This window comes from Antennarius striatus, chromosome 5, assembly GCF_040054535.1.
Source record: "Antennarius striatus isolate MH-2024 chromosome 5, ASM4005453v1, whole genome shotgun sequence".
Lineage (NCBI taxonomy): Eukaryota > Metazoa > Chordata > Actinopteri > Lophiiformes > Antennariidae > Antennarius > Antennarius striatus.
This window is the reverse complement of record NC_090780.1, coordinates 5,124,612-5,149,759: the sequence shown is the minus strand read 5'-3', so window position 1 is coordinate 5,149,759 and position 25,148 is coordinate 5,124,612. Positions and strand designations below refer to the sequence as shown.

The 25,148-nt window shown below is 39.3% G+C and overlaps 1 protein-coding gene across 10 annotated transcripts; it reads right to left on the bottom strand.

Annotated features, from left to right (window-relative positions):
• Positions 1-13: 13 nt before the first annotated feature.
• On the bottom strand, positions 14-25,148 carry im:7151449 (complement decay-accelerating factor). 10 transcript variants are annotated; one of them, XM_068315221.1, is made up of 12 exons: positions 24,857-25,108; positions 22,918-23,103; positions 22,708-22,807; positions 21,254-21,324; positions 20,938-21,120; positions 19,828-19,920; positions 19,646-19,714; positions 14,038-14,076; positions 13,915-13,956; positions 13,764-13,815; positions 12,982-13,057; positions 14-12,801 (listed from the first exon to the last, which is right to left on the bottom strand). In XM_068315221.1, exons 1-11 carry the CDS (start codon positions 25,050-25,052, stop codon positions 13,000-13,002), a joined length of 1,089 nt encoding a protein of 362 aa, XP_068171322.1. In that variant the 5' UTR covers positions 25,053-25,108; the 3' UTR covers positions 14-12,801; positions 12,982-12,999. The 10 variants fall into 10 exon arrangements, 5 of the variants coding, with proteins under 5 accessions (XP_068171322.1, XP_068171324.1, XP_068171326.1 ...); XR_011035411.1 differs by lacking the exon at positions 14-12,801 and adding an exon at positions 15,557-15,755 and having other exon boundaries at positions 13,042-13,057; positions 24,857-25,130; XR_011035412.1 differs by lacking the exon at positions 14-12,801 and adding an exon at positions 15,557-15,686 and having other exon boundaries at positions 13,042-13,057; positions 24,857-25,125.

Sequence of the window (25,148 nt, the reverse complement as noted above, 5' to 3'; positions counted from 1 at the left end):
ATTTCTCTGGGGCTTATTTAACTGTTTTCAATAACATGGATCTATCATCTTTAATTGTTGAACTAATTTGAAAACACAGATTATTATATTTTTTTTCTGAATGAGTTTATTTGTTGTCTTTTAAACTGTTGGTGCTTTCAAGAAAAGCCTTATCTTCTCTCTTTAAACCTTATAATCTACGTCTCAGAATATAATAGGACACGGAGACCTTATGTGATGCTTCATTGCTTTTGTACGTTTCTCCTGAAGTAAAAGAGGGTGCAGCCGTCCGCTGCTTGTGTGCCTGATGGGAAATGAAGTCCTTTATCACTTCTCAGCATTTGGAGGTGAAAATGAGACACCCACAAGGAGCAAACTTCATCCTGCCAAGTAGATTTGTTCGGTCAATGGGTGAATCAGCAGTCGACGTAATGAGCTGCCAAACCATGGACAAGAAAATGGAGAAAGAGTGAGACAGAGAGAGAAAAGGGAGGGGGGGAGTGAAGGGGAGCTTTAGAACTTTAATTATGTGTACTGAATAGAAACTTGACTCCAGAGGGAATGTCACTATGGTAGTTTGAAACAAACAGGTAAAGGTCACTTGGAGAAAGTACAAGATGATCCCTGTAAGACTTTTAGGGATGGCTGTAGAGTACAAACCATTGTGCTCATTTGAATCATTTTGTAAACATGAAAAGCAGAAATCTTCTCATCAGACTATTTTACTGACTGTCATGCCACGTGCAGTCGTGACGTCTTCACCTGTGCATGTCTTAGTCTGACCACCAGATTGAGTGACCCACTTTCATCGACAAAAGAAACGTGACCTCAATAGTTATTTTCCTTTACTTTCGGTGAGAGGCGCTGCCTCTCAAGTCAAACAAACAAAGAAGAAGAGTGCGAGTGCGTTGAATGTGATGCGTTCAATCTATTTTATGGTGAGAACATTTCACAATAATCCTTTTATTGAGTACTCCTTTTTTTCAGCCAGAATAAATGTAACTCAGTAGTTACCGCCAAGGCCAAAGTAGATGCGGCAAATAAGACATCTGAAGGGTGGTAGCATGAGTCGGCTGATGGATGTGTTTGTAGCAGAGGGCCAGCATCGCCTGTAGCAAACTTTAGAGACGTCATTGAGTGACACGCCGCCTTTAAAAACTCTGTCCCTCCTACACTCAGATTATTGCACAGGATGTGGCACAGAGCCAGGAGATGACGGTGCTAAAATTAAACTCAGAGCACTGCTGGTCACGCTAGACGATGTATTAATAGACAAGTGTGAGACAGCATTCAGTTGCAGGTATCATTAGAAGAGAGGCATGAAACATGCAGTTGGAGGGAGAAGCTAAGAAGGTGCTTCTTCTTACTGCCCTCATTTGCTATTTGTCTGTGCTAATATATGTCCTGACCTCTGTGAGTATTTCTCGGAAATGCGGAGTTGTGAGACATCAGAGTTTTCATCCAAAATGCCTGCTAGTAAATGTGGAAGATCAAGCAGGTTTTTCTATGTCGCCTTGGACACCTGATTTGATTCATGACCCTGGAAGTTTATTTTAATATATATTTCCACTTTTATTCCCAAAAACTCTATGTTGTATAAAGTTATAATGCTCTCAGGATTCAGAGAGTTTTGAGCTAAGGTGTCCTGATCTCACAGACATTGAGAGGTAGCTTGAACACAAATTACCCCAATGAGTTTGTTCTCTTATTCCTGATAAATTAGGACCTCTAATCTGTAAGAAGATTAACCACCTACTGTTGTTGCACGTGCACACATGCGCACACCCCTACCCTCAACTATTAGACACACTGTGACACACATGCAGAACCTCAGCATTTGTTTCACATCATCTGCTTTCAGATTTGATCCATTTATCTAATCATTTCATGCATCTGCTCAGGAAAAAAAAAAAAAAAAAATCTGCTCAGGATTTTTCTTAATGGGTGCTACATACGTATATCATCTCTAAATTAAAGTCAGTAATTTATATCTTGATTTTGAAATAGACCGATGGGTTTGTAGCTAGACGTCAATGGTGAGATGACTCGACAGAAAAAAGGGCACACATACAGACAGCACACACACACACACACACACACACACACACACACACACACACACACACACACACACACACACACACACACACACACACAGAGTTGGTGAGAAGAGCTTATATTATAAAGAAGACGATAGCAAGAAAGAAGTGGGGACAGGGTTCACGAATAGAGTGGGAGAAGGACTCTGAATAGCAATAACATGGAGCAGATGGATGAAAGCAGCGCTGCTGCCTTTGGATTACATGTTATGTTCATATAGTGAAAATATAACAAATCAATACGACCGCCTTTGTTATAGAACCGAAACAACGTGAGGTGAAGAAGATAACATAGTGACAGATTGGGACATAGTCCCCAAAAGGGGTTTGAAGTTTTTGAGGTTTTCGGATTGGTTGCACTGTCATGTTTTCTTAGCATGTCATGTTTCTTGTCCCAAACACTGACAAGTCAGATCCTACCTTGTGTCGCTGAAGGCCAGATGCACAAATGGAATCCAGTAAGTTTTTGATTGTAATTGTTCAGGCTGCTTCAAAAGACGAGGACATCAACATGACAGAACGCTGTCTGTAGCTGGACTGTACTGCACATGTCATGGGGATGGACACAAGGGGTTACTATTTATAAACTGTTGTTGTTGCTGTTGTTTTTGTTGTTGTTATTTTTTACATTTTACACAGCAGCCGACCCTGTCTGGATCAGGAACAGGACTTGTTGCCCGAAGCTGCCCCACCGGAGGACTCAGTATTCCCTTGTATGTCAGGTTGGAGTAACATGGATCCTTTTTTTTTTTTTTGCTGTATGATTCATAGTTTTTGCTGGGGTTCATTTTTAGTGCCAGTTTGCTGCCATGCCTTTTCCTACATCAATCCTACACATCCACAGCCATTCATGCCCGAAACATTAAGATGCTTTGTCATTCTTAGAAATGCTGGCCATGAATTAGCATATTTTTTACTGGAAAAACCATCATCTCTGTCTGCCTTTTACTTTCAGAGAAACTTATCAGTCAATAAACTGATGTTCTTTTTGTCGCAAGGTTTACATTTTTGCATTTGTCTGCAGCTGTTGTTTGTTACTAAGTAAAATGAAGCTAACATTATTAAACATTAATTCAATTTAATTAATTCAATTCAATTTTTTGCCATATCTCAACTTGAACGCTATGCCTCAAAGGAGCAGTTTTAAATGGAAAGCTGTTGTGTATAGAATATGTGTATGTGAAATCCCTGTCAGAGAAGAATTGATTTCTGTTGTAGAGGTTGGAATTTGTTTTTGTCTTGAACAGTATCATGAACAAAAATAAATCAGTTATTCACATATGAGCCAGCAGAAAATTATTTTATAGTTTTCTTTTAACTTTATTGCCTGATATCCATGATTTTTTTTATCAATGCAAATCACGCATTGAGCCTCTGACACACGTATCAAAAGGGAAAACTACATGTCTCATGACAAAATCAAATTTTCCAAATTGTATTACATAGCGTCACACAAATCCAATTATACTCATTGATCTAACAATCCACTGTCATTACAGTAGAGTTGTTTAGTAGCTGCAACATTAACTCAGTAATATTGTTTCTTTTGTTTCAGAAAATGTCAGAACATCCTGAAGTGTTGTTTCTAAAAGCTACCTCCTCAAGGAACCGGTTTCAGGTGGTGTCTTAGAGTATAAAGTCCGATCTAGCACCATTTGAAATCGGTGTCCTTGAGCAGGAACACACATCATGAAAGACATCGTTGATCAGGATTCTACCATGTGTAGTTTAGCAGTTTTCTGACATATGGAACCATAAGAAGAAGAAAAGAAGATGTGGACAAGTCCAGGATGAGGACCAGCCGACGTCCCCATTCGCCAGAGCTGACCGTTTTCGTCTGGTGTTCAGAGTCTCCATCATGTCTAGCACCATTTGAAATCGGTTACAATGTGGAGGAAACATCATCAAAGATTTCCTTCAACAGTTGCATAAACATACCAGCAGATGGCAGCATTGTGCTGCTGTGTGTGTTGTCTAAAGCCATCATTTAGAATTAATGACTCGCGCTTTTATTGTCTCATATTTTCAGATACTACCTGAGAAGATATGTGTTATTTATGTGTTTCAAGGCAGAACTCAGAGGCATCCATGTGTACAAAGAGAAAGATGAACAAAAGAAAAGGCTATTCTGGTAGGGAGCAATCTTTTCTTCAATGATATTAACATTTTGACTTTAAAAAAAATAAAGAAAAAAATAAGTGAAAAGAAGTAAACCAGGACTGTGGACTGTGATGCTATTTTATTAGAATGAAAAAGTTCTTTCAGTTTATTGGTAACTTTTTTAATGTTTGACTTACCACCAATCATTAAATATTGTTTTTTTAAACAATTTTTGAAGTACTGTATATATCCAAAATATATGATCATTCATTGTGTGTCTCTCGAAAGTTCATTACTAACAGGACGATCATAAAAACATGGATATAGCCACAATTTCTCCATTAAACAATTACTAATGTCATGCTTCTGTCATTTCTTTCTTGTTTTCCTCTTAATTTGGTATTAAAATTGTGCAGGATTTTACTTAAATTGCCAATTTGTTGCCCATTGTGGCATTCTTTATTTCCATTAATTAAGTATATATGGTTTCCCTTGAGCTTCTAAGTTTTCTTTATTCAAGTTTCATTGTTTTAAGTTGATGACAGTTCATAGTCGAACTGACTTGATTTTTCTCCTTTTTTTGTGTTACCCTGAAGGTAAGTTTTAATGTAAAGGAGACAGAAGTCATCGTTGAACTACTTTTAATTACAACCAGTTACTTTTAATTACAACCGCTTTGGATCTTAATAATGTCATTTAATATTTTAATACATGTCTGGTGTTCTTTTGTCATTGCATGGATTATATCAACAATAATTTCACTGTACATAACCTGAAGTTTTAATTTAATTACCAACCCTCTTGCATTACAAATATCTCATCAATGACACACACATTTATGTCTTTTTTGATAATGAGTGATGACTTGTATTTCCAATTTATGAATGATTGTCCAACAGTTTCATGGTTAACAGCAGGCTAAAAGAGAATGATAAACCTCCAGTGGACAATTATTTTAGTTAATCTAAAAAAAAAAAACCTTTTAGAAAATAACAGTAAACAAAGTAATAGAAACAGTGGCCTGAATTAGCTCCGATGTCACTTAGTGTCACACTTGATACTGCTGGAAATCATCTTACAGAGCCTCAATATTTATCCGATATTTTCTCTTTACAAAAGATTAACTGTGGAGCCCCCCATGTGAAGATCAGCGTTGTAACATTTCCACACTCCCTCCTGACCTTTTCAAACAGGTGTTATGGTGCAAAGTCACCTCCAAAGGCTTAAAATACTAATACGGCAGCCATGAAAAGGGTAGACATCTCAACCTCTAGCATAGCCTTATTTTTACCCTGGTGTCTCTTGAGAGGCCCAGTGGGTAAGGATTAAAATTCATAGCAGATGATGTTGCCATACCAACAACTAATAAGAAAACAGCACACTGGCCAATCTTTTTTATGTTGTGACTCATTAAGAGTGTCTTAATTAGAGCAGCAGCATCAAATCTTTATTCTGCTCAGCTTTGCTCTGACTTATGCCTGCCTGACCAAGACATGGTGAGTGTGACTCACGTCTCACAGAACATCCAGACTGTAGTAACCTCAAAATGTGGTAGCGGGACTAACATTAAAAATATAGAGTAGGCATAGTAATTTTGAGAGAAATTTTTTTTTTCTGTCTGTTATCATTAAAAAGTTTAAGTTATAAGGAGTAATTTCTTATAGATGGTGTGCCTGCTGACTTGGGGGAGGGTAATGCTAGCCATCATGCTATGATCATAATCAACTTTTACTTATACAGCTCTTAATCACATCTGCAGATACTTCAAAGCGCTTAACAGACAAAAAGCCAACAGTGTCCTCCAGGGCAAGCATAAGCGACGGTGGCAAGGGAAAACTTCCCTCATTGAGGAAGGAACTCCGGGGAGGACCCAGGCTCTGGAGAGCGATCATCCGCCTGGACATGTTGGTTGGGAAAAAGAAATACGCTGGGTATAGAGACAGGTCAAGGAAAAGAGAGAGACAAAGAGAAAGTGGCAGACAGGCCAGATTGAATTTTCAAGTCCATATTGAGCTGTTGTTGCTGACGTGGGGCAGGATTTGCAGGCCTTTGGATTTCCTGTCTTCCATGCGTGTTTCCCACCTGTCGAACAGAAGCACAAAGACAGCGGCAGTATCTTGCAAACAAAAAGTGTGATTTAACATTAGTTGTAAATTATAAAAGCAGAGGCAGAAAAAGAAAGAAGCTCCAGAGCCTCTCCCTTTAACGGGAGAGACGGAGAAAAATACCCTCAGCAGCCTAGGCCTATAGCAGCTTACCTAGTAGAATCTGTGTCATTTCTAATTGTAGGCTCTATCAAAGAGGAAAGTTTTTAGTCTACTCTTAAATAAGCTAGGGCTGTCTTCCCCCCGGACCGAGGCCAGGAGATTGTTCCAGAGTAGAGGGGCCAGATAGCTGAAGCTTCTGCCTCCTGTTCTACTCTTTAAGACCTGACGGGTTACCAGAAATCCTGCATCCTGGGATAGAAGGGCCCTGGGGGGGTGATACACTTGAGATACAATGAGATCTTCAATGTAAGAAGGAGACTTGCAGTGAAGAGTTTTATATGTGATCATAAGGATTTTGAACTGTATTCTAGATTTAATCGGGAGCCAATGTCAGGATGCTAGGACAGGAGAGATGTGCTCTGTCCACCCAGTTCAAGCCGGTAAGCGGGCAACTGCATTCTGAACTATTGAAGAGTCCTAATGGGGGAGCTTGAACAGCCCGATAATAAGGAACTGCAGTAATCCAATCTAGAAGTAACAAAGGCATGAATGATTTTTTTCTCCGTCTTTAAAGGATAAGAAATTTCTAACTTTATGAATGTTTCGTAAGTGAAAGAAGGCCGTCTGAGACGCAAACTAGATACGAGAATCAAAGGACAGATCTTGATCAAAAATCACTCCCAAGTTCCTGACATCATTAGTGGAGGACAGAGCAATGCTATCTAGGTGAATTTTAATGTTAAAGAAATCCTCTCTAAGATGCTTCTGCCCAATAATAATGACTTCAGTTTTGTTACTGTTCAACAGTAAGAAATTGTGAACCATCCAGGATTTAATATCCCTGAGGCAGGGTTCTAATGTAATAAGTTGGTCAGATTTGTTTGTTTTAATATAATTGCGTATCGTCTGCATAGCAATGAAAATTAATGTTATGTTTTCTTATAATACTTCCCAATGGTAGCATGTATAAGTTAAACAGAATTGGCCCCAGAACAGATCCTTGAGGTACTCCACAGGTAATAGTCTCTCGATCTGAAGATTTATTATTTACACGGACAAAATGAAATCGGTTGGATAGATATAACATAAACCAGTCTAGTGCTGAGTTTTTAATCCCCACTTCCTCTTCCAATCTCCTTAGAAGAGTATTACAGTACACCCTCATGCATTCGTGCATTAACACTAATGATTCCACCTCATAGCGGATTTTTGGTAGGCAGTCATGTGATACAGTAAGTGCATTCTATTGGCTGACGGCATGCGGAAGTGCGCTCCGTTCTGTCAGCCTAGGACTTTTGTGAGACACAAAAGTGCTTTAAACAGTCGATAAGAGTGTGGGAAAAGGTAATGCAGATAGAAGGTGGTTTAATATCAGTATGGGGGGGGTTTATAAACATTTAAATAACTGTAAATAATAAGATAAATAGAACGAAATCTCCATCGTGGATTCATTAATCCCTTGTGGTTCCTGGAAAGCATTAACCACAAAGAAGAAGAGCGCACTGATCAACAGTACTGAATGCTGCACTCAGGTCCAACAAGACTAAAACACATAGAAGACCTTTATCTGACGCTATTAAAAGGTCATTTGTAACTCTGATGGGTAAGAAGTCAGCAACAATTTAATTTTAGCTGTAAGTCTATCATCTCTTTGGTCACTTCTATATTTGTTTTTCTAATATGTAACTTGTGCTGCACAGCATTAAGGAGGCAACACCTCGTGGTGTTGAGACAGGAGAAAAAGGGATTCAGAATCCACATCCATACCCATAACTGAGAAACTACACAGACATACCCAGAAGACTTTCTTGGCTGAGATTCAACCCTATGCAAAAAGTCAACAATTTGTTTTGGAAGTTTATGAACATCCTTCTCCAACGCAAGCAAAAACCTAATCAACTAATAGTTATGGTATATGTGTCATCAGTTAAAAAAGTGCTTTGCTGTTCCAAAAGGCAATATTCAAGCATGAGGTTAGACGATAAAGACAGCTTTTATGAATTAATGGTGTGTAAAAAAGAAAGAAATTGCTGTTGTGATGATGCTGTTGACATAAGAGATCTTCTTGTTGGTCATTATCCCAAACTGGCTGGTGTCATACAACAGATGTAAGTTTTAAACTGAAGTAACAGTTTGTTCTTAATGTCAGTGTATGACAAATATGTAAATTCCAAGTGTCTGTATAAGCTGAGTGAAATAAAAGTTTGATATTCACGACTTGGAACTCTCATTTTATCACTGAACTCTTTCATTCAAGTAGAAAATAACAACCACACTGGTGAGGGTACTTGCATTAAAGCCAACTCTCTTAAAAGCATGTAAACATTTACTTTGAGATCTCTGTCACACTGAGGTTGAAGAATTCATGTTTAACATCTGTCCCTGTTCTAAATTGAGGCCTTGAGCTGTCAGATGTCCGTCCGCCTCCTTCTCATTACAATCGTTGTCCTTTTTTTTCTCCGTTCAGTTTAGTCATGCCATAAACCGTCTAACCACATTGGTGTGGCCGTATCATGGGCTCACTGTCATTACATGAATCATGAATCCAGTTAGGAGCCAGGTTTATTTTGCAGCTCCATGTGCAGACGACTTAGTCTCTGTGTTATGAAATTCGTTTCCTTGTTTACCTCAAGAAAATGGCTTCACATCCACTGATATTTCACCACCAGTAAATACTAGACCACTTGGGTGGAATGAGATAACAGTGGAGCAGTCAGGCAGTGTTAACTGATGAATTTCCTCCTTTGTGTGTCCCGACACTATACAACATGAAGACTGATCATAGAATCACAATGTGGAAAAGGTCATGTTATGGAAGTTGGATTGGAGTCCATCTATTAAGGTCTTGTATATGAAGTGAAACTTTATGAGACAGAATACTTGATTCTTTACATTGCAAGAATTTATCCAAGAAAAAGCTTCAATAAGGATCTACAAAATATTTATAGAGTCCATGCTGAGATAGGCTCCAGCAAGCCCCTTGATCTACGAAGAAGTGGTAATGAATGCATGAATGAATGAGTGAATGAGGTATGCAAATACATACACATATACAAATGTATTTTTAGCACATTTTCATATATGGTTTTTAAGTTAAAATGAAACAGTTGTGATTAAGTGGCACAGTTTTACTTTGCTATACTGCATCTTCCGACGGATTTAATTAATAAAGGTCTAAGAACTTTGCTTTCCATTTTTGTCATAATAATGGTATTATTATATCTTCTAGCTGGTGTGCACAGGGTAACAGAAACAAATGCTGACTAACTTTATTGCGCAAATGGAGTACAGGTCATAATCCATAATCCAGGTAAAACCAGGCTAAGTACCACAAAAAAGAAAACAGAAAGAAAAATCCACTGTGTGAATGTGTCTGAATAGTGTGCACTGTGCACTTCCTTTCACCAAGTCTCAGCTATGATAGCCTCAAACTGTCAATGAAGGCACTGGAGAGATGGCTGGAGATCTGGAGCGAAAGGATAAAAGACAGGAGTCAGAAGGGCATGGGAAACAGGAAAAAGTGACTGAAGAGGCAGAATGAAGAGGAATGTATGAAACTGTGGCTGACATGTTGCTGGTGATTCATTGTGTCTTCTTTCAAACTCCATGAAGTATTTGTCCATCATAAACATTGAGAACATATTGTTAATGGGAAAGATGCTATTACTGATGCCAGTAAACCCAAACATCTTGTATAGTGTTGTGTTTAGTTATGTTGTGTTATGATGTTAATGTGCCATCCACTAATGTTAAATGTGGCTGTGGTGTGTGCATTTTTGTTCTGTGGTGTATTGTGTTTTGTCATGTTCTGTTGTGTCATCATATTCTATGCTATATTTCTTTCAGATCCCCACACAGAATACAGACAGACTTGTCATCACCATGTTAATATCCTTTTCAAACAGGATAGGGACACGAGGTCCAAAGGAAAACCAGTTTAGGCAGTGTAAAACCTTGTCACTTCAGATTTTATCTTCTTTTGAACCAAGGGACATTACAGTACATTGAATACAACAAAAGCTATGAGCTTATTAAAGAAATAAACAATGGATGAATGACATTCATCAAAAGTAACCTCAAAGATTGGGACGTTTCCAGACAGTGATGATACAATCCAGGATGGGTGTGGAACTGTGTCTGTTTGGTGGGGAAAAAAATGATTTGAAGAAGAATCAATCTTTGATATTATGATGTTTAACTGAGATGAGGAGGACACCCAGCCTATTTCCTGCTGTTTTGGGCCCCTGTGGGAATGCCACAGGCGATGTGATGCAGGTACAGAAGACATTTGGTCGAGACTGAAATGCCCTTCAGGGATTAATATTGTGAACTGTGCTGAAGACGTTCTTTCCAAAGAATTCATTCCTGCTTTGCTATCATTCTGTGCCACACCCACTCCAGCTCACACAGCATCATCCATGCCAATTGGCTTATTTTCCAAACCTCAGGCTGCCTTGTTTCATCTTGCCTTGACATGTGAGGCTATTCAGACATTTCAAGCAGAGTCTGAAAGGGTGTCATTACACCCGAACCCCCGGAAAGTTCTCTATGATGTTTACTTTTGTGATTTGGAGTGAAAATGTTTCAAAAACTGTTGGGACTGATTGACTTGAAATTTAGAGACATAAACAGCAGGACATGATGAAACCCAAACTCGAAGGCTTACTAAGCAGCTGATATTGGACAGGAAGCGGGGCATGCCCAGGACAAGTCAGCAGGATATTGCGAGATTACATTCATCTCTATTTCATGTTTATAATGGTGGTAGGAAGCCATAGGACCTAGTCAGAACATGCAAACGCCACAGAGACAGGACCCAGGTGGATTTGAACCCAGGACCTTCTTGCTGTGAACCAAGATGAATAGAAGTTAAGTTTTGTAACTGCTGGGGAACTGCTTTCAGATGTGGATACATCCAGATGTGAAGTATTTATAGTGCCACGCCAGCATGCGTGCTATACAAAACAAAAACAACTTAAATTTTTTCCACATTAAATAAGGAGCACCTCCTCCGGCTCAGTGACATATTGTTTATCACGTCTGGTCAACGATGGCTTACTAGTAAACATATGATGCGGAGATCAATTCATTGATGGTCTTGTAAGTTGACTTACAAACCAGTAATAAAAAGTTGTATACAAAGAATATCACAAGAATTCCTCCTTGAGTCACAGACATGTGGTTAAGCCGACACACCATTGGATGTAACTCCAACATAAAAACAGTGAGCAACACAAAGGCTTCTTTCTTTTTCCAGGGCTGGGGGTCAGTGTAATTCCTGCACACCGCCAGTGCTGATGATGAATGACTGCAATGATGAGTCCACATTCTGTTGAGCCACATCTATAATATACAAATGTTCACATTTATCAGAATACCTTTTCAATGCAACTAAATCCCAAGGTTTAAACTATGAATCCGACCAAAACTTATTCACTTGTGAACTCTTTTGAAATGGAATCAGGAAAGTCTCCCGCTGATCCCATAAGGGCACCATTGAAGCCTCTGGCACAACAGCAGACACAACAGAGCATGGCAAAGCCATTTTATTACATTCCTTTCCTCTGTACTGGTTAACACCCCTAGTAGGAGAATTGTTTGGCCCTTTGCTGCTGCCATGAGTGTGAATTCATCCACTAAGTTTCTCAATTAAGGCATAAAAACCACTGCTCAAGAATGGAGCATTGCTTAAACTTGTGCTTCAAAGGATTTCTATTCTCCTTTGTAGCAACCTGCAGCACAAAAATGATTCACAATAGACATGTGCTTTATAAAACGTAAGATCAAACGAATGGTTAGTCTCAAGGTTTCTGGTCTGAGTCAAGGTACCATTCGAAGTAAAAACAATTTCATCACTCCTTTGAGAAATTCCCCTCATAACTGACACAGTAGATTGCATTACTCAGTCCTTCGATGGTAGATAGTTTAATAGGTTTTCTTTCTCTCATTATTTTGCTCCAGAATAATAGACAGTGGAAAAAAGTGTGGAGGTGAAGAATGCAGCTGATTTTATCTTTGTCAGAGGCAGTTTCATTCTGCAAACTGAATGGAACACATTGTACGCCTCTTGAATAACTTCTTCATGAGTCCGTCCTCGCAAAACAGCACATTAATAACATGTAAACATGTAAATGTATGTTTGCAAGATTTTTAAAAGGTTTCCTACATGTAAATAAAGCAATACTTCACAAACAGAAATAATGCATAAAACACTATACAGCAGGGAATTATTTACAATAGTTAAAATTATGAGACAGTAAAAAACAAAAAAACAAAATCATCACAAAAAGTGCTTTGATTGTTGGTATAGCATCTCCTCCATCAACTCTGACAACGGTTATAGTTTGTCGGTGCTTCTCTCTTCAGTCACAGACGCTGTTTAAGTCAGACTCAGATCCATTCACAGAGCTGGTGAACTGTTGAGAAAAGAAAAAAGCACCCCATGCATTTATAGGCAACACCCTCTTATAAATACATTATCTCATGTTCTTAGAAGCAAAGTGATAAACAATTATTAGGACTATTTTTTATGGTATTTTGGTTTTTGTATATCTATAGCTCTTAATAATAGTGAATACACAGGAGGTGATAGGTACCTTGATCAGGCAGGCAATCTAAAGATTTTGGAACTGTAAAAAATCCGGCTTCAGGTCTTCTCTGGTGTCATATGAACTATAGTGTCATCAAATAAGGAACGGGTGTCAGAACCAATCAACTGTTATTTGATTGTCAAAGTTTTGGTTAAGATTTGTTGATTAAACATTTAAAGTGGATATTTCATTAGAATTCTGTAACATTAGTGTTAGTAAGGGGGGGGGGGGTTCTAGTATCTCATTCATATTGATTACAAATCAATTTTACAACTAATAATATTAATTAAAAAAATTTTTTTCACAGTTAAAAATTCCCGAGGGTCTGGGTATAAATCAAAAAAATAAGCAATCCCCCCAACTCACTCAGCAGGGTTCTAATTTAGACATATTCTTGTACATGTTATTAAACTGATTATGTAAGGCATCCCGATTCTTTCTGGCCAGGGGGGAACTTTTTCCTGATGATGATTGTATATCACAGCTGTTGTTTTCCAGTATTTCCTGATGATCTCCCTCATTCCTAAGCTTGGGTCTGGAAACAGATTTCCGTAAACATATAGATATTTGAAAGTAAATTGTAGTAATTATCTCAACCTGCTGCAGTTGGCTATGTATCATTTACTGTATATCACTTCATGATGTTTATATGAACATGTGCCGTTTAAGACCAGTGTGTTACCATGCAATCAAGAGAGTAAAGTGCAAAGAGACAAAGCAACAAAAGGATAGAAAACACAATCAAGAGTCATGTATCAAAAAGCTGCAGTAAAAATATCAGCTCTCACCCTTTTCTCCTCAGAAGAAACCTGCTTAAAAAGATGACAACTATACAAAAGGCTGTAGAGAAAAACCATACTTATTATTTACTGCATTTCAACTAAAAAAAATGTATTGGTTGATGAAGTCAAAAGAAAATATTGTGCAGTATCGTATTACCTAATGAAACACATATCACGCTGATTATGATAGGCACATATCCTGAAAGACACATGCAAAGTTAAAGGCACAGCATAAATAATAAACCCAACATGTTGACAGGACTGAGATTCAATAACTCACCAATGTTCTTGTTAGTATCTACAACACCATCATGCCTGTCTGCAAGAGTAGGGTAGAATAATTAGTATAAAATGTATTGACTGAGAACAGGAGAAAACAGAGTAAATTTAATCTCCCTACTGACTATTGAATGACCATTTTATATCTTCATGCTCTGTTTAAAAGTATGAAAACATAATTGGGAAGGTGCAATATCTTCACCTGATTACCAGGAATAGTTCCTGGTGGTTAGACATTACAGCCTATAAAGAGACTCCCCATGAGTCCTTGTTAATGACTGTTTTGTGTATCCAAGTGAAGCCAAGGTGATGTTCACATCTATTGTACTATTTTCTACTACTATTCATTACTTTTCCGTTATGATCATTTCAAGTACTGGATATAAAACACTGGGACAGAAAAATGTTTTCAAAATTAAATAGACAGTACAATTGAAAAATTTGTCATCAGGTATTGTTTTTGTGGTTTCTGCCTTCTCTCAAATATAATTGAATTGAATGTCACTTTACTTGTAATGCTCAAAGCAATAAAAAAATGTGTTTCAAGAATAATGACCAGTCATTCCAATCATCCACATAATATATTGTGTGAAGTTTCATTCAGGAACTATTTGTCAAAATGGTCGACAGTGGCTCAACGGTAAAATGGCAGAGCGGGTCGTCCAAAGTTCCAAGATCGGCGGTTCGATTCCCGCTCCCGCCCAGCCACTTGGAGTGTGAGCTGAAAGTGGGAGGTGTCTTCTGACAAGACTACTCACAACAAGGGATATAGATTGTTTTGAGTAAGGTCAAGATTTTGGGAAAAAATGAAGTTTCAGAAACATTTTTTTCATGGTACTGTAGCCGCAAGAGGGCACAAGCCAGTGTCTTATTGTACCGGTCCCAAGCCCGGATAAATACAGAGGGTTGTGTCAGGAAGGGCATCCGACATAAAACTTTTGACAAACCAAACATGCGAATCAAATCTATGACTTCCATACAGGTTCGGTTGAGGCCCGGGTTAACAACGACCGCCATCGGTGCTGTTCACCTACAGGGTGACGGTGGAAATTGGACTACTGTTGGTCGAAGAAGGAGAGGAGGAAAGTGTGTTCATAAGAAGAGAGAGAAGAGGAAGGCCAAGAGTATAGGACTGAGAGTAGGGACCTTGAATGTTGGAACTTTGACAGGAAAAGGTAGAGAGTTGGTTGACATGATGGACAAACAGGTGCTACCTTTCCACCTGTGTGTCCAGGAGACCAGGTGGAAAGCTATAAAGGCTAAAAGTTGAGGAGCAGGGTTCTAGTTGTTCTATCATGGTGTAGATAGGAAAAGAAATGGAGAAGGAGTTATCTTGAAGGAGGAGTTTGTTAGGAATGTCCTGGATGTAAAAACAGTGTCAGATAAAGTGATGAGTCTGAAGCTAGAAATAGAAGTTGTGATGTTCAGTGTTGTTAGTGGGTAGGCTCCACAGGTAGGATGTGAGCTGGAGGAGACTGAGAAATTCTGGTTGGACTTTGATGAAGTGATGCAGAGCATACCTAGAAGTGAGAGACTTGTCATTGGTGCGGACTTCAATGGACATGTTGGTGCAGGAAACAGAGGTGATGAGGAGGTGATGGGCAGGTTTGATATCCAGGAAAGGAATGCAGAAGGACAGATGGTAGTTGACTTTGCAAAAAGGATGGAAATGGCTGTAGTGAATACTCTCTTCCAGAAGAGACAGGAACATAAGGTGACCTATAAGAGTGGTGGTAGGAGCACACAGGTAGAATACATCTGGTGGTGTGTAGGATGACTCTGGTGGTGAGGAAAGAGTGAGGATAGTAGTTAGGAGTACAGGGGGATGCTGCATAAGGTGAAAGTAGAGGTAGCAAAGGTCAAACAAGGGGCTTATGATGACTTGTATGCTAGGTTGGACAGCAAGGAAAGAGAGACTGATCTATACCGGTTGGCAAGACAGAGAGACAGAGATGGGAAAGATGTGCAGCAGGTTAGAGTGATTAAGGATAGGGATGGAAGTGTGACGGAACTCAGGATATCTCTCTTGTTCTTGGAAAGACTATTCTGAAGAGTTGATGAACAAGGAAAAGGAGGAAGAAAAAAGAGTACAAGAGGTGGCTGTTGTGGACCAGGAAGTAGCAAAGATTAGTCAGGATGAAGTGAGGAGGGCACTGAAGAGGATGAAGAGTAGAAAGGTACTCGACCCTGATGATATACCTGTGGAGGTATGGAAGTGTCTAGGAGAGGTGGCAGTAGAGTTTCTGACAGGGTTGTTCAATAGGATCCTAGATAGTTAGAAGATGCCTGAGGAATGGGGGGAAAGTGTGCTGGTGCCCATTTTTAAGAACAAGGGAGATGTGCAGAGTTGTGGCAACTACAGAGGAAAAAAGCTGATGAGTCATACAATAAAGTTATGGGAAAGAGTAGTGGAAGCTAGACTAAGGGCAGAATTGAGCATTTGTGTGAAGCAGTATGGTTTCATGCAAAAAAAGAGTACTACAGATGCAGTATTTGTTTTGAGGGCGTTGATAGAGAAGTACAGAGAAGGCCAGATAGAGCTGCATTGTGTTTTTGTAGATCTGGAGAAAGCTGATGACAGGGTGTTCAGAAAGGAACTGTGGTATTGTACCGTATGAGGAAGTCTGGAGTGGCAAATATATTAGAACGGTGCAGGACATGTATGAGGACTGTAAGACAGTGGTGAGGTGTGCTGTAGGTGTGACAAAGGATTTCAAGGTGGAGGTGGGACCAGGGATCAGCTCTGAGCCCCTTCTTGTTCGCTGTGGTGATGGACAGGCTGTCAGACGAGGTTAGACAAGAATCTCCATGGACTATGATGTTTGCAGATGACATTGTGATCTGCAGTGAGAGCAGGGAATGGGTGGAGGAGAAGCTAGAGAGGTGGAGGTTTGTCCTGGAAAGGAGAGGAATGAAGGTTAGCCGCAGTAAGACAGAGTACATGTGTGTGAATGAGAGGGACCCAAGTGGAAGACTGAGGTTACAGGGAGAAGAGATCAAAAAGGTGGAGGATTTTAAGTACTTAGGGTCAACAGTCCAGAGCAATGGAGATTGTGGAAAAGAGGTGAAGAAACGTGTCCAGGCAGGATGGAACGGGTGGAGGAAAGTGTCAGGTGTGATGTGTGATAGAAGAGTTTCAGCTAAAATGAAAGGAAAGGTGTACAGAACTGTGGTGAGACCAGCGATGTTGTTTGGTCTAGAGACAGTGTCACTGAGGAAAAGACAGGAGACAGAGCTGGAGGTAGCAGAGATGAAGATGCTGAGGTTCTCTCTGGGAGTGACCAGGATGGACAGGATCATGAATGAGTACATCAGAGGGACAGCACATGTTAGAGGTTGATGGTTGGGATATGTCCAGAGGAGAGATAGTGAGTATATTGGTAGAAGGATGCTAAGTTTTAAACTCCTGCCAGGCAGGAGGCCTAGAGGAAGACCAAAGAGGAGGTTTATGGATGTGGTGAAAGAGGACATGAAGGTGGTTGGTGTGAGAGAAGAGGATGCAGAAGACAGGGTTAGACGGAGGCAACTGATTCGCTGTGACGACCCCTGTAGGGAAAACTGAAAGGAGAAGAAGACTGAGCACCACAAAGTTTCAGAGGGAAAGCCAAAATCTCCTTTCCCAAGGAAGTCGGGTTTATGAAACATATCTTGGGAAGTACCCAGTCATACACATTATAATGCATGAAATGCATTTACAAAAATAAAAGCAACATGCTGGGCTTGCGCTAGCCATTCGCCACGTCGCCATAGGCAAAGTAAATTCCAGATGAGCTACAAGGTTTTTAGACTGTGTAGCCACAGTGGCGTTCTTATTTTTACGGAAAAAAGGCTAAAACTTTTTCGCTCACTAGCGGCGCTCGCTATTTCCGCTAGGCTATTTCCACTAGTGAGGGCGCTAGCGCCGCTACTTCCGCTAGCGAGCGGTGCTAGCGCCGCTACTTCCGCTACCGAAAATATTGCTGCTATTCCCGCATGCCGACGGAATTTAGCCGAAGCATGCCGACGGAAATAGCCGAAGTGACCCGAACGCTCCCGATCATTAAATATGCACTCGGGTCATGACCTCCTCTCGTCCAATGAAAAAAAAAAATTTTTTTTTTTTACAAGCTGAACCCGTGAATTGGTGTACAACAAGGTGAGGACGATCGATCAAAAGAATCCAGTGTTTTATAGTAGAGTTTGTGTTAAAGTCCTTATTAATAAACAAATGGTGAATGCTGAGAGGGGGGAGGAATGGTGACAGACCGATCCTTTGATACCTATGACCGGCAGGAATAACCAGCGATGCATGTAAATGTGTATTCACCTTGCTTGCTATTTTTCATGCCTTTTTAAATTGAAATGAAAAATAATGTTATTGAATTAAAAAAAACTAAACTAAACTATGGCATACCAATGGTGTTGGTGGTGGTCAAAGTTAAAATGTCTTCTAGTCTAAGTAAAACTTACAAGTAAACATTGAGTAATATTTTGTACGACTGTATCTTCACTAGTGAATGGAAGTTTTCAATTGTTGAATCTCACATTTATTCCTGCATAAAGTAGGACAGAAATAAAGATAGTTCAGCTTGAACTGTTGACTTTAGTGTATTTTTGTAGGTAAACTGAACAGAAGATTTTGCCCTCAGAACGCAGGAATACAACCCCGTTTTCTAAAAAATTTCCCGGGGGAGGCCCCCCGGACTCCCCCACACCCCCCCCTGCGACGAGCATTGGTCGTCCGCGCGCTGCACCACCGTCTTGGACACAGAATGTGGCTTTTTGTGGCTTAATCAATTATTTTACACTGAGCCACAGCGGCTTAGTCATACTAGCTCCTAGTGCAAACCCAGAACATGTACTTCCACACAGTCGTCTCTCAAGATACACCACTCCATTACCATACTCTTCATGGTGCCTTGAAACTTGTCGATTGATAAATGCAAATCCAATATTAAATTATTTTTGCCATGCCGATATCACTGGATACGAAAGTGAACTGTTTCCAGATTTACCAAAACTAAGGATAAAGTTAAACATTTGGAAAACTCCACACTTCAAAGACCATGAGTAAGTAATTTATTCACTCAGTCCTCATCTTATCCGCTTCTTCCCTTTTTTTTGTGTGTCACAGAGGTTTCTGGAGCCTATCCCAGTGGACATACAGTCGAGAGGCGGGGGCAGTCCGCGTGCAACGCCAGTGCACCGCGGAGCCACACAAAAGACATACAACCAGTCACGCATCCACCCACACCACATACTATTTGGAATTGAGCAATTAACCTGAAGTGCATGATTTTGGAGGTGGGAGGAAGTCGGAGGACCCAGCGAGCACCCACGCAGACACAGTGAGAACATACAAACTCTGCACAAAAAGGACTCCAACCCTGAACCTTCTAGCTGTGAGGCGAAGGCACTTCCCACTGAGACACCGTTTCACCCAAAATCAGTAACTACCAGAGCTAAAACAGAGATGCAGCTTTGAAGCTATGACTCCCAAACTTGGCATCTCTCAATTAAAAAAAGACATGAAGACATATGTATTTGAGATTATGTGGGCCTGTTTAACCTTTAAAATTATGAAACCTATAAACAGAAATGACTCAAGTATAATTACTACTGCCAAATACCTTGAAATGCTGTTGTCGATGTTATGATGGCTGTAGCTTTATCCTCAGTGGTCAAAAACTCTCTGACACCTTTGAACAGAGTAACCATAATTAAGTTGACTCAACAATAAAAGTAACTGAGATCCTTTCATTCAAGTGTTTGAAAAATTAGCATCTGATTTGCCTGAAATGCATTTCTGTACCTGTGGGTGCTGACGATGAGCCGGTTGGTGCTGCACTGGTTGTGACAGTTTTATGTCTGTGACCTGTGGGAGTAGCTATCGATTTGGGTGATGCTATGACATGGAAAATAGTCATGTTGTCAAAATGTGAAGAGAACCTAAATTTATATGAACAATCACATAAATGATGTTTGCTCTTAAATATTTCTATACCCTTTCTGGAGGTCATATATTATCAAAACTATGAAGAACATTGAAGTATTATTCTTTGTTTAAGATAAACACTCATTAGCTGTTTGCAGGATAAGCCAACAAATGACAATAATGCTTCAGTAACATGCTTTTAGTGCAGCAGTTAGCAAAAAAAATACAGTGAGCAAAGACATGAGTGGTGATTGGAAAATGTAATGTTTCAAGACACAAATGTGTGGTGATGTATTTTCTTTGCATTGCTGTATGTGTACTGAAATTATACAAGACAGATTGTAAATAAAAAAAATAATTTGGATGCTTCAAAATTATTGTTGGAAATGGACATTTATGAAAACATCTAGTCAGTGGGTTTGCATGTTATAGAGCTTCAAATCATTTACTGATGTGCACATTGCTTCAGAAACTTCCAAAGTACATCAAAAGTTTCCTGAGTGATTTATTATATTCCAGTTCACTGTTTGAATTTAATTGAAGTATGAAAGCTTGAACAAAGTTGATAGGACCGTATTCACAACATGCTTACGTGTGATACTTGACATTAAGCTGCCAATAAACAAATATCAGTTTAAAATATGTTAAAATATGAAATATGTAGTTTAATTATACGGGTACAAGTCAAGATTTTTGTCATTTGACTACCAAATATTTGATAATAAATGTTTTGGAGCATGCCACCTCTCACTCTGACAGTTATGCTGTTTGCTGATAATTGCGTTATCAGTGTCGGCAAGCTGGTTTTTATGTTTGCAGTGAAATGACTGGAAACCAATGGCTGCAATAATGACCACTAGTAACATAATGAACATTATAACTGAATTTAAAAATACAAAACTACCTAATTACTAAAACAGTACTCGATATGCATAAAACTTTGTACACTACAACAAGTCCATAGACGGATGGGATGTGCATGCTCACCTTTGCATTCAGGAGGCTGGGAATCATATTCTCCAGTTTCACTACACATAATGTTATTTTTCCCAAACAGGGAGTATCCTTCATTACAGGTGTAATGTATGATTTCCCCATATTTTGGCCGATCTTCCATTTCCCATGAATTCATGCCATTGGCTATTGGGTCAAGTGTATCACATGTTACAACTGAGGAATTAGACATAGTTAAAGTTAGAATCATATAAACACATGGAGGAGGTGAAAAACAGAGGTTGTCATTCAGTGGTCATCTTTTGTTGTACAAATGCATTCGTCAAAATGCAAAGTAAGGAACATTTACTTTCACACTTGGCCTTTCCTGCCCACCCTGATGCGTAGCACTGTTTGTAGCTGGATCCACTCAACTCGTAGCTGTCAAAAATGGTGGAAAATAGGACAAAACACTCTATTTACTGTAAATACATAATGGAGTGAAATGACATTGTAATATATTAGAACGGCCAAATCATCATTGACACAAAATGTTATTAAAAAAAAAAATATCAACAACTCTTTCTCTCTGATGATAAGAGGAAAGTTCCTAATCAGTGATCCATGGTCTAACATAAAAAGTAGTCTATAATGATCCATGGTCTAACATAAAAACTAGTCTATAATGATCCATGGTCTAACATAAAAACTAGTCTATAATGATCCATGGTCTAACATAAAAACTAGTCTATAATGATCCATGGTCTAACATAAAAACTAGTCTATAATGATCCATGGTCTAACATAAAAACTAGTCTATAATGATCCATGGTCTAACATAAAAACTAGTCTATAAAGATGAGTCCAACCGTCCTAGTAGGGCAGCTAAAGTGCGAATTACAATAGAATCGTTCACTTCTGGATACAAGCACCAAAATTGGTACAGATACTCTTTGGGGTGGCTCTAGAACGATGTGGGCTGTGTCTTGTCAGAAGCTCCTGACCTTTATAGTGAAGCTATTACCTTTGGCAAAGCAGCTAAAATCTTGGGAAGACATATGCTAGACCACAAGTCCACATTTGGTGGAATGTTCCATGAGGGCAGCATCGAGGAGGCCATTCCACTCACTCTTCTTCAGTTTGTGGCCATGAACACGGAACATGCTTGAGACTCCAGCAAGGAGTCTTGTACTCTAAACTGTCACCCAAGCCAAACAGGTCGAAGGTTAGAGATTAGACAAAGAGTGATCCAACAATGATATTACTACATGTAATCTAAACTAGCTACCTGATGTGGGAGCTTATTAGCAGTGACAGGCTATATGGTACAAGGAAGCCAGTGAAATTTGAATCCTACATAGTGAAACATGTATGATTTGACATCAATATTATTCAAATAGGACAAGTTTATGCAATTTTATTAAGAAATGCCATAATATTGTAAATTCAATGGCAGCCATCTTTAAAAATGGCCCCCATCTTTAATTTTAACGTGGCTAACGGGTTTTATCAAAACAGCGAACCCCAAGGAGTATACATATGTTCCAATTTTGGTGTAGTATCTGGAAGTGATCAATTATTTCAGTTATCTGCTCCACTATCCCTGGCTCTGCTGAGCTGTTTGCTTTTCTTCAGAGAATTCACCTTGACTTCAGTCATTCAGGTCTATTTATCAGCAGTAGTGTGTGCCGCAGCAAAAATACCGCAATGAATAAGACATTATTTTCTCTGAAGGCTTCTTGTGTGTTCACTCTGCATCTGCCCCAACATGTGCTTTAGTCATAACTGAAAATACATGGAAGCTTATCTAATTTTCATACTCACCCTTTGTCACACACCACTTTTATTACATTACCAAAAAGAGTACCGGTGCTGATGTTAAAGCTCATATTAGGCTGAGATTTGGGGAGACCACAGTCCTTCTCTGTGACAAAACAAACAAGACAACATTGCTGCTGAACTTCAGCCAGTAGATTAATAATGACATTTTATACAAGCAACAGTACAGTTAAAATAAAAGCAACCAAGACTCACTTTTGCACTCAAGATTGGGTGTACTCCAAATACCACCAGTGCAAAATGTGATCCCATCACCACTTTCAGGGATATAACCATTAGCACACTCTAAGGAGACACGAGAACCCTCTGGAAAATGGTTCATGAGAAGGGCTTCATTGGTTAAAACAAAGTTTCCACTTGGTTGAGGTTTAGGACAGTCAGCTGTGGAGAAAGTAGACAGACAACCTGAAAGCCCAGCATACATATATCTAAGAGATAACCTTATGTGATGTTTATGACTGAAAGTCTTCATCATTCACTTCCTCTGCCCTCGAGCCTTCAGTTTCTGTTTCTCATCACAGTAACATTTGAATGGTCCTTTTTTTTCTTGAACAGTTTCCTAACTGTTGGAAATAATCCTAAAGACCCTAAATTACCTAGGAAACTATATGATAACAGCTCTCTACTTGAAAAAGACAAAAGGGAGCCTCAATGGTCTTCATCGTCTTACATTTAGGAAGCACACTGGACTGTTCTTCATGAAAGAAAAGAAGATAACATCATATCAAAGCAGTGTAACAACCGTCTGCTGTCATGTAATTAATTACATGATGTTGTCCACATGTTCTCACCAGTCTTCATCAATGCTTCAACCAGTTAATTGTCAGCTCATTATAGTGTTTTTGTTTGCACATTGTTTGGTGTTCTTTTAATTAAGCGTTTGTTTGATTACTTGCTGACCCTTTACCTGTGATCCTAACTGTAAGTTACATCATCAAAACATCTCTGTCAACTAATGTTTTATTTTCATGATTTATAAAGGACTATATTATGGTAAAAAAATCCAATTAAAAATATGCAAAGGTTGGGTTACTTATAAATGGAACAAATCAGAGTTTATCTTTGTAAAACTTGATGCATCTGTGATCATTTTTCTAAAGAGTACAAAAATGTATATTCTCAGAAACATTTCTAAAACATTTAGCCTTGGCAGTTGATCCAGGCTTACAAAAGTTCTATGTTGAACTTAAAGTTGTTTTATTAAACACACACCCCAGTGTGACGTGTCTGTTTATCTGTGAGATATCTCACAGGTGTAGCCAGCCTTGTGCTGGACTACATGATCTGGAAAGCTGTTTATTCCTTTCTGTTTACATAAAAGAGGGAAGAAAAACAAAAAGTCCTGTACAAAACCACTTTTAACTATGATCTCAATGTCACAAAACCAAGTCCAAAAAGCGGAGAGGCAGGTGTGACCTGCAGATAGGCGAGTCTGATGCTTTGACCATTTCGCTCTGAATCCAAAGCGCCAGAAGGCTTCATTGCTCTGCCAGACTAAACATCATCTGGATGGAACCGTGCTGTTCCAAAACTTTCATGTAGCTTCCAGCGTTATCGGAGCCTTCATAGAGGTGACAGCTACTCATGAGCACTAACATCCTCTTCCTTCTGTGCCATCACAGATCATGTTTTTAAATTTATACTGACACCAATCTGGATGGTCCTGAAATCTTTCTTAACCAATCCAAAGGACACTTTCTTTGTGGCACAAAAGTGAGATATTTTGCGGTCAAATTCGAGTTCTGAGAGTAAACATGTCTTTACAAGAGTCAATGAAGTTCATGAAGTTCAAATCTGGCTCCTGGTTTTGAACTGAGAGTTAAAGAAGACTACAATGATTGTTCAACTTGAAGCTGACAACAGGAACACGGAGTGGTTCCTATCAGAAATAACAGGTGAACCCAGTAAAGATGACACTGAGAGTAAAATTATTATCTACTGTTAAAAAGTATCTCTATTTAATTTTCGGTTAGTACACAACAACTCTACAATAGATTACTTTTTTTTTTCTTTTCTTTTTTTAATTAATTTTTGTCAAGTCGCCGCTGTGCTTCAGAGAAACTAACATAAACGCCGCCTGGTTTTCTCTTAGTTCGTTAAATACAGTAAATATCATCTCCTTCTTCAGACTGACCTGCGATCTTCATGATGAAGAGGTAGGTGAACAGCAGAGGTCCGACTCTTCGTCGTCCACAGGTGTCCAGCAGACCGTCCATGCTGGACCGGAGGAGAGCAGCGAACGTCCCGCGCTGAGACACGATGACCCGGAGCGACGGAGCGCTACTCCTCCAGTCCGGTAAACGGAGCAGCAGCTCTGACATCACGTTCATGCAAATATCCAGCGGTGCCGGAAGTGACAATATAATTGCTTTCACAATAAAACTAAATAAATCGCAGGTCGTTTTAAATTTGTAATGGAGATATTT

What these genes read in the sequence shown, in the direction of transcription:
- im:7151449 (XM_068315221.1), bottom strand. Translation starts at nt 25,052, where the DNA reads ATGAACGTGATGTCAGAGCTGCTGCTCCGTTTACCGGACTGGAGGAGT. An exon ending in AAAGTGGTGTGTGACAAAGG is followed by an intron (nt 21,325 to 22,707) that starts GTGAGTATGAAA and finishes CATTTTTGACAG; the next exon opens with CTACGAGTTGAGTGGATCCA. An exon ending in CTCATCGTCAGCACCCACAG is followed by an intron (nt 19,715 to 19,827) that starts GTACAGAAATGC and finishes CTCTGTTCAAAG; the next exon opens with GTGTCAGAGAGTTTTTGACC.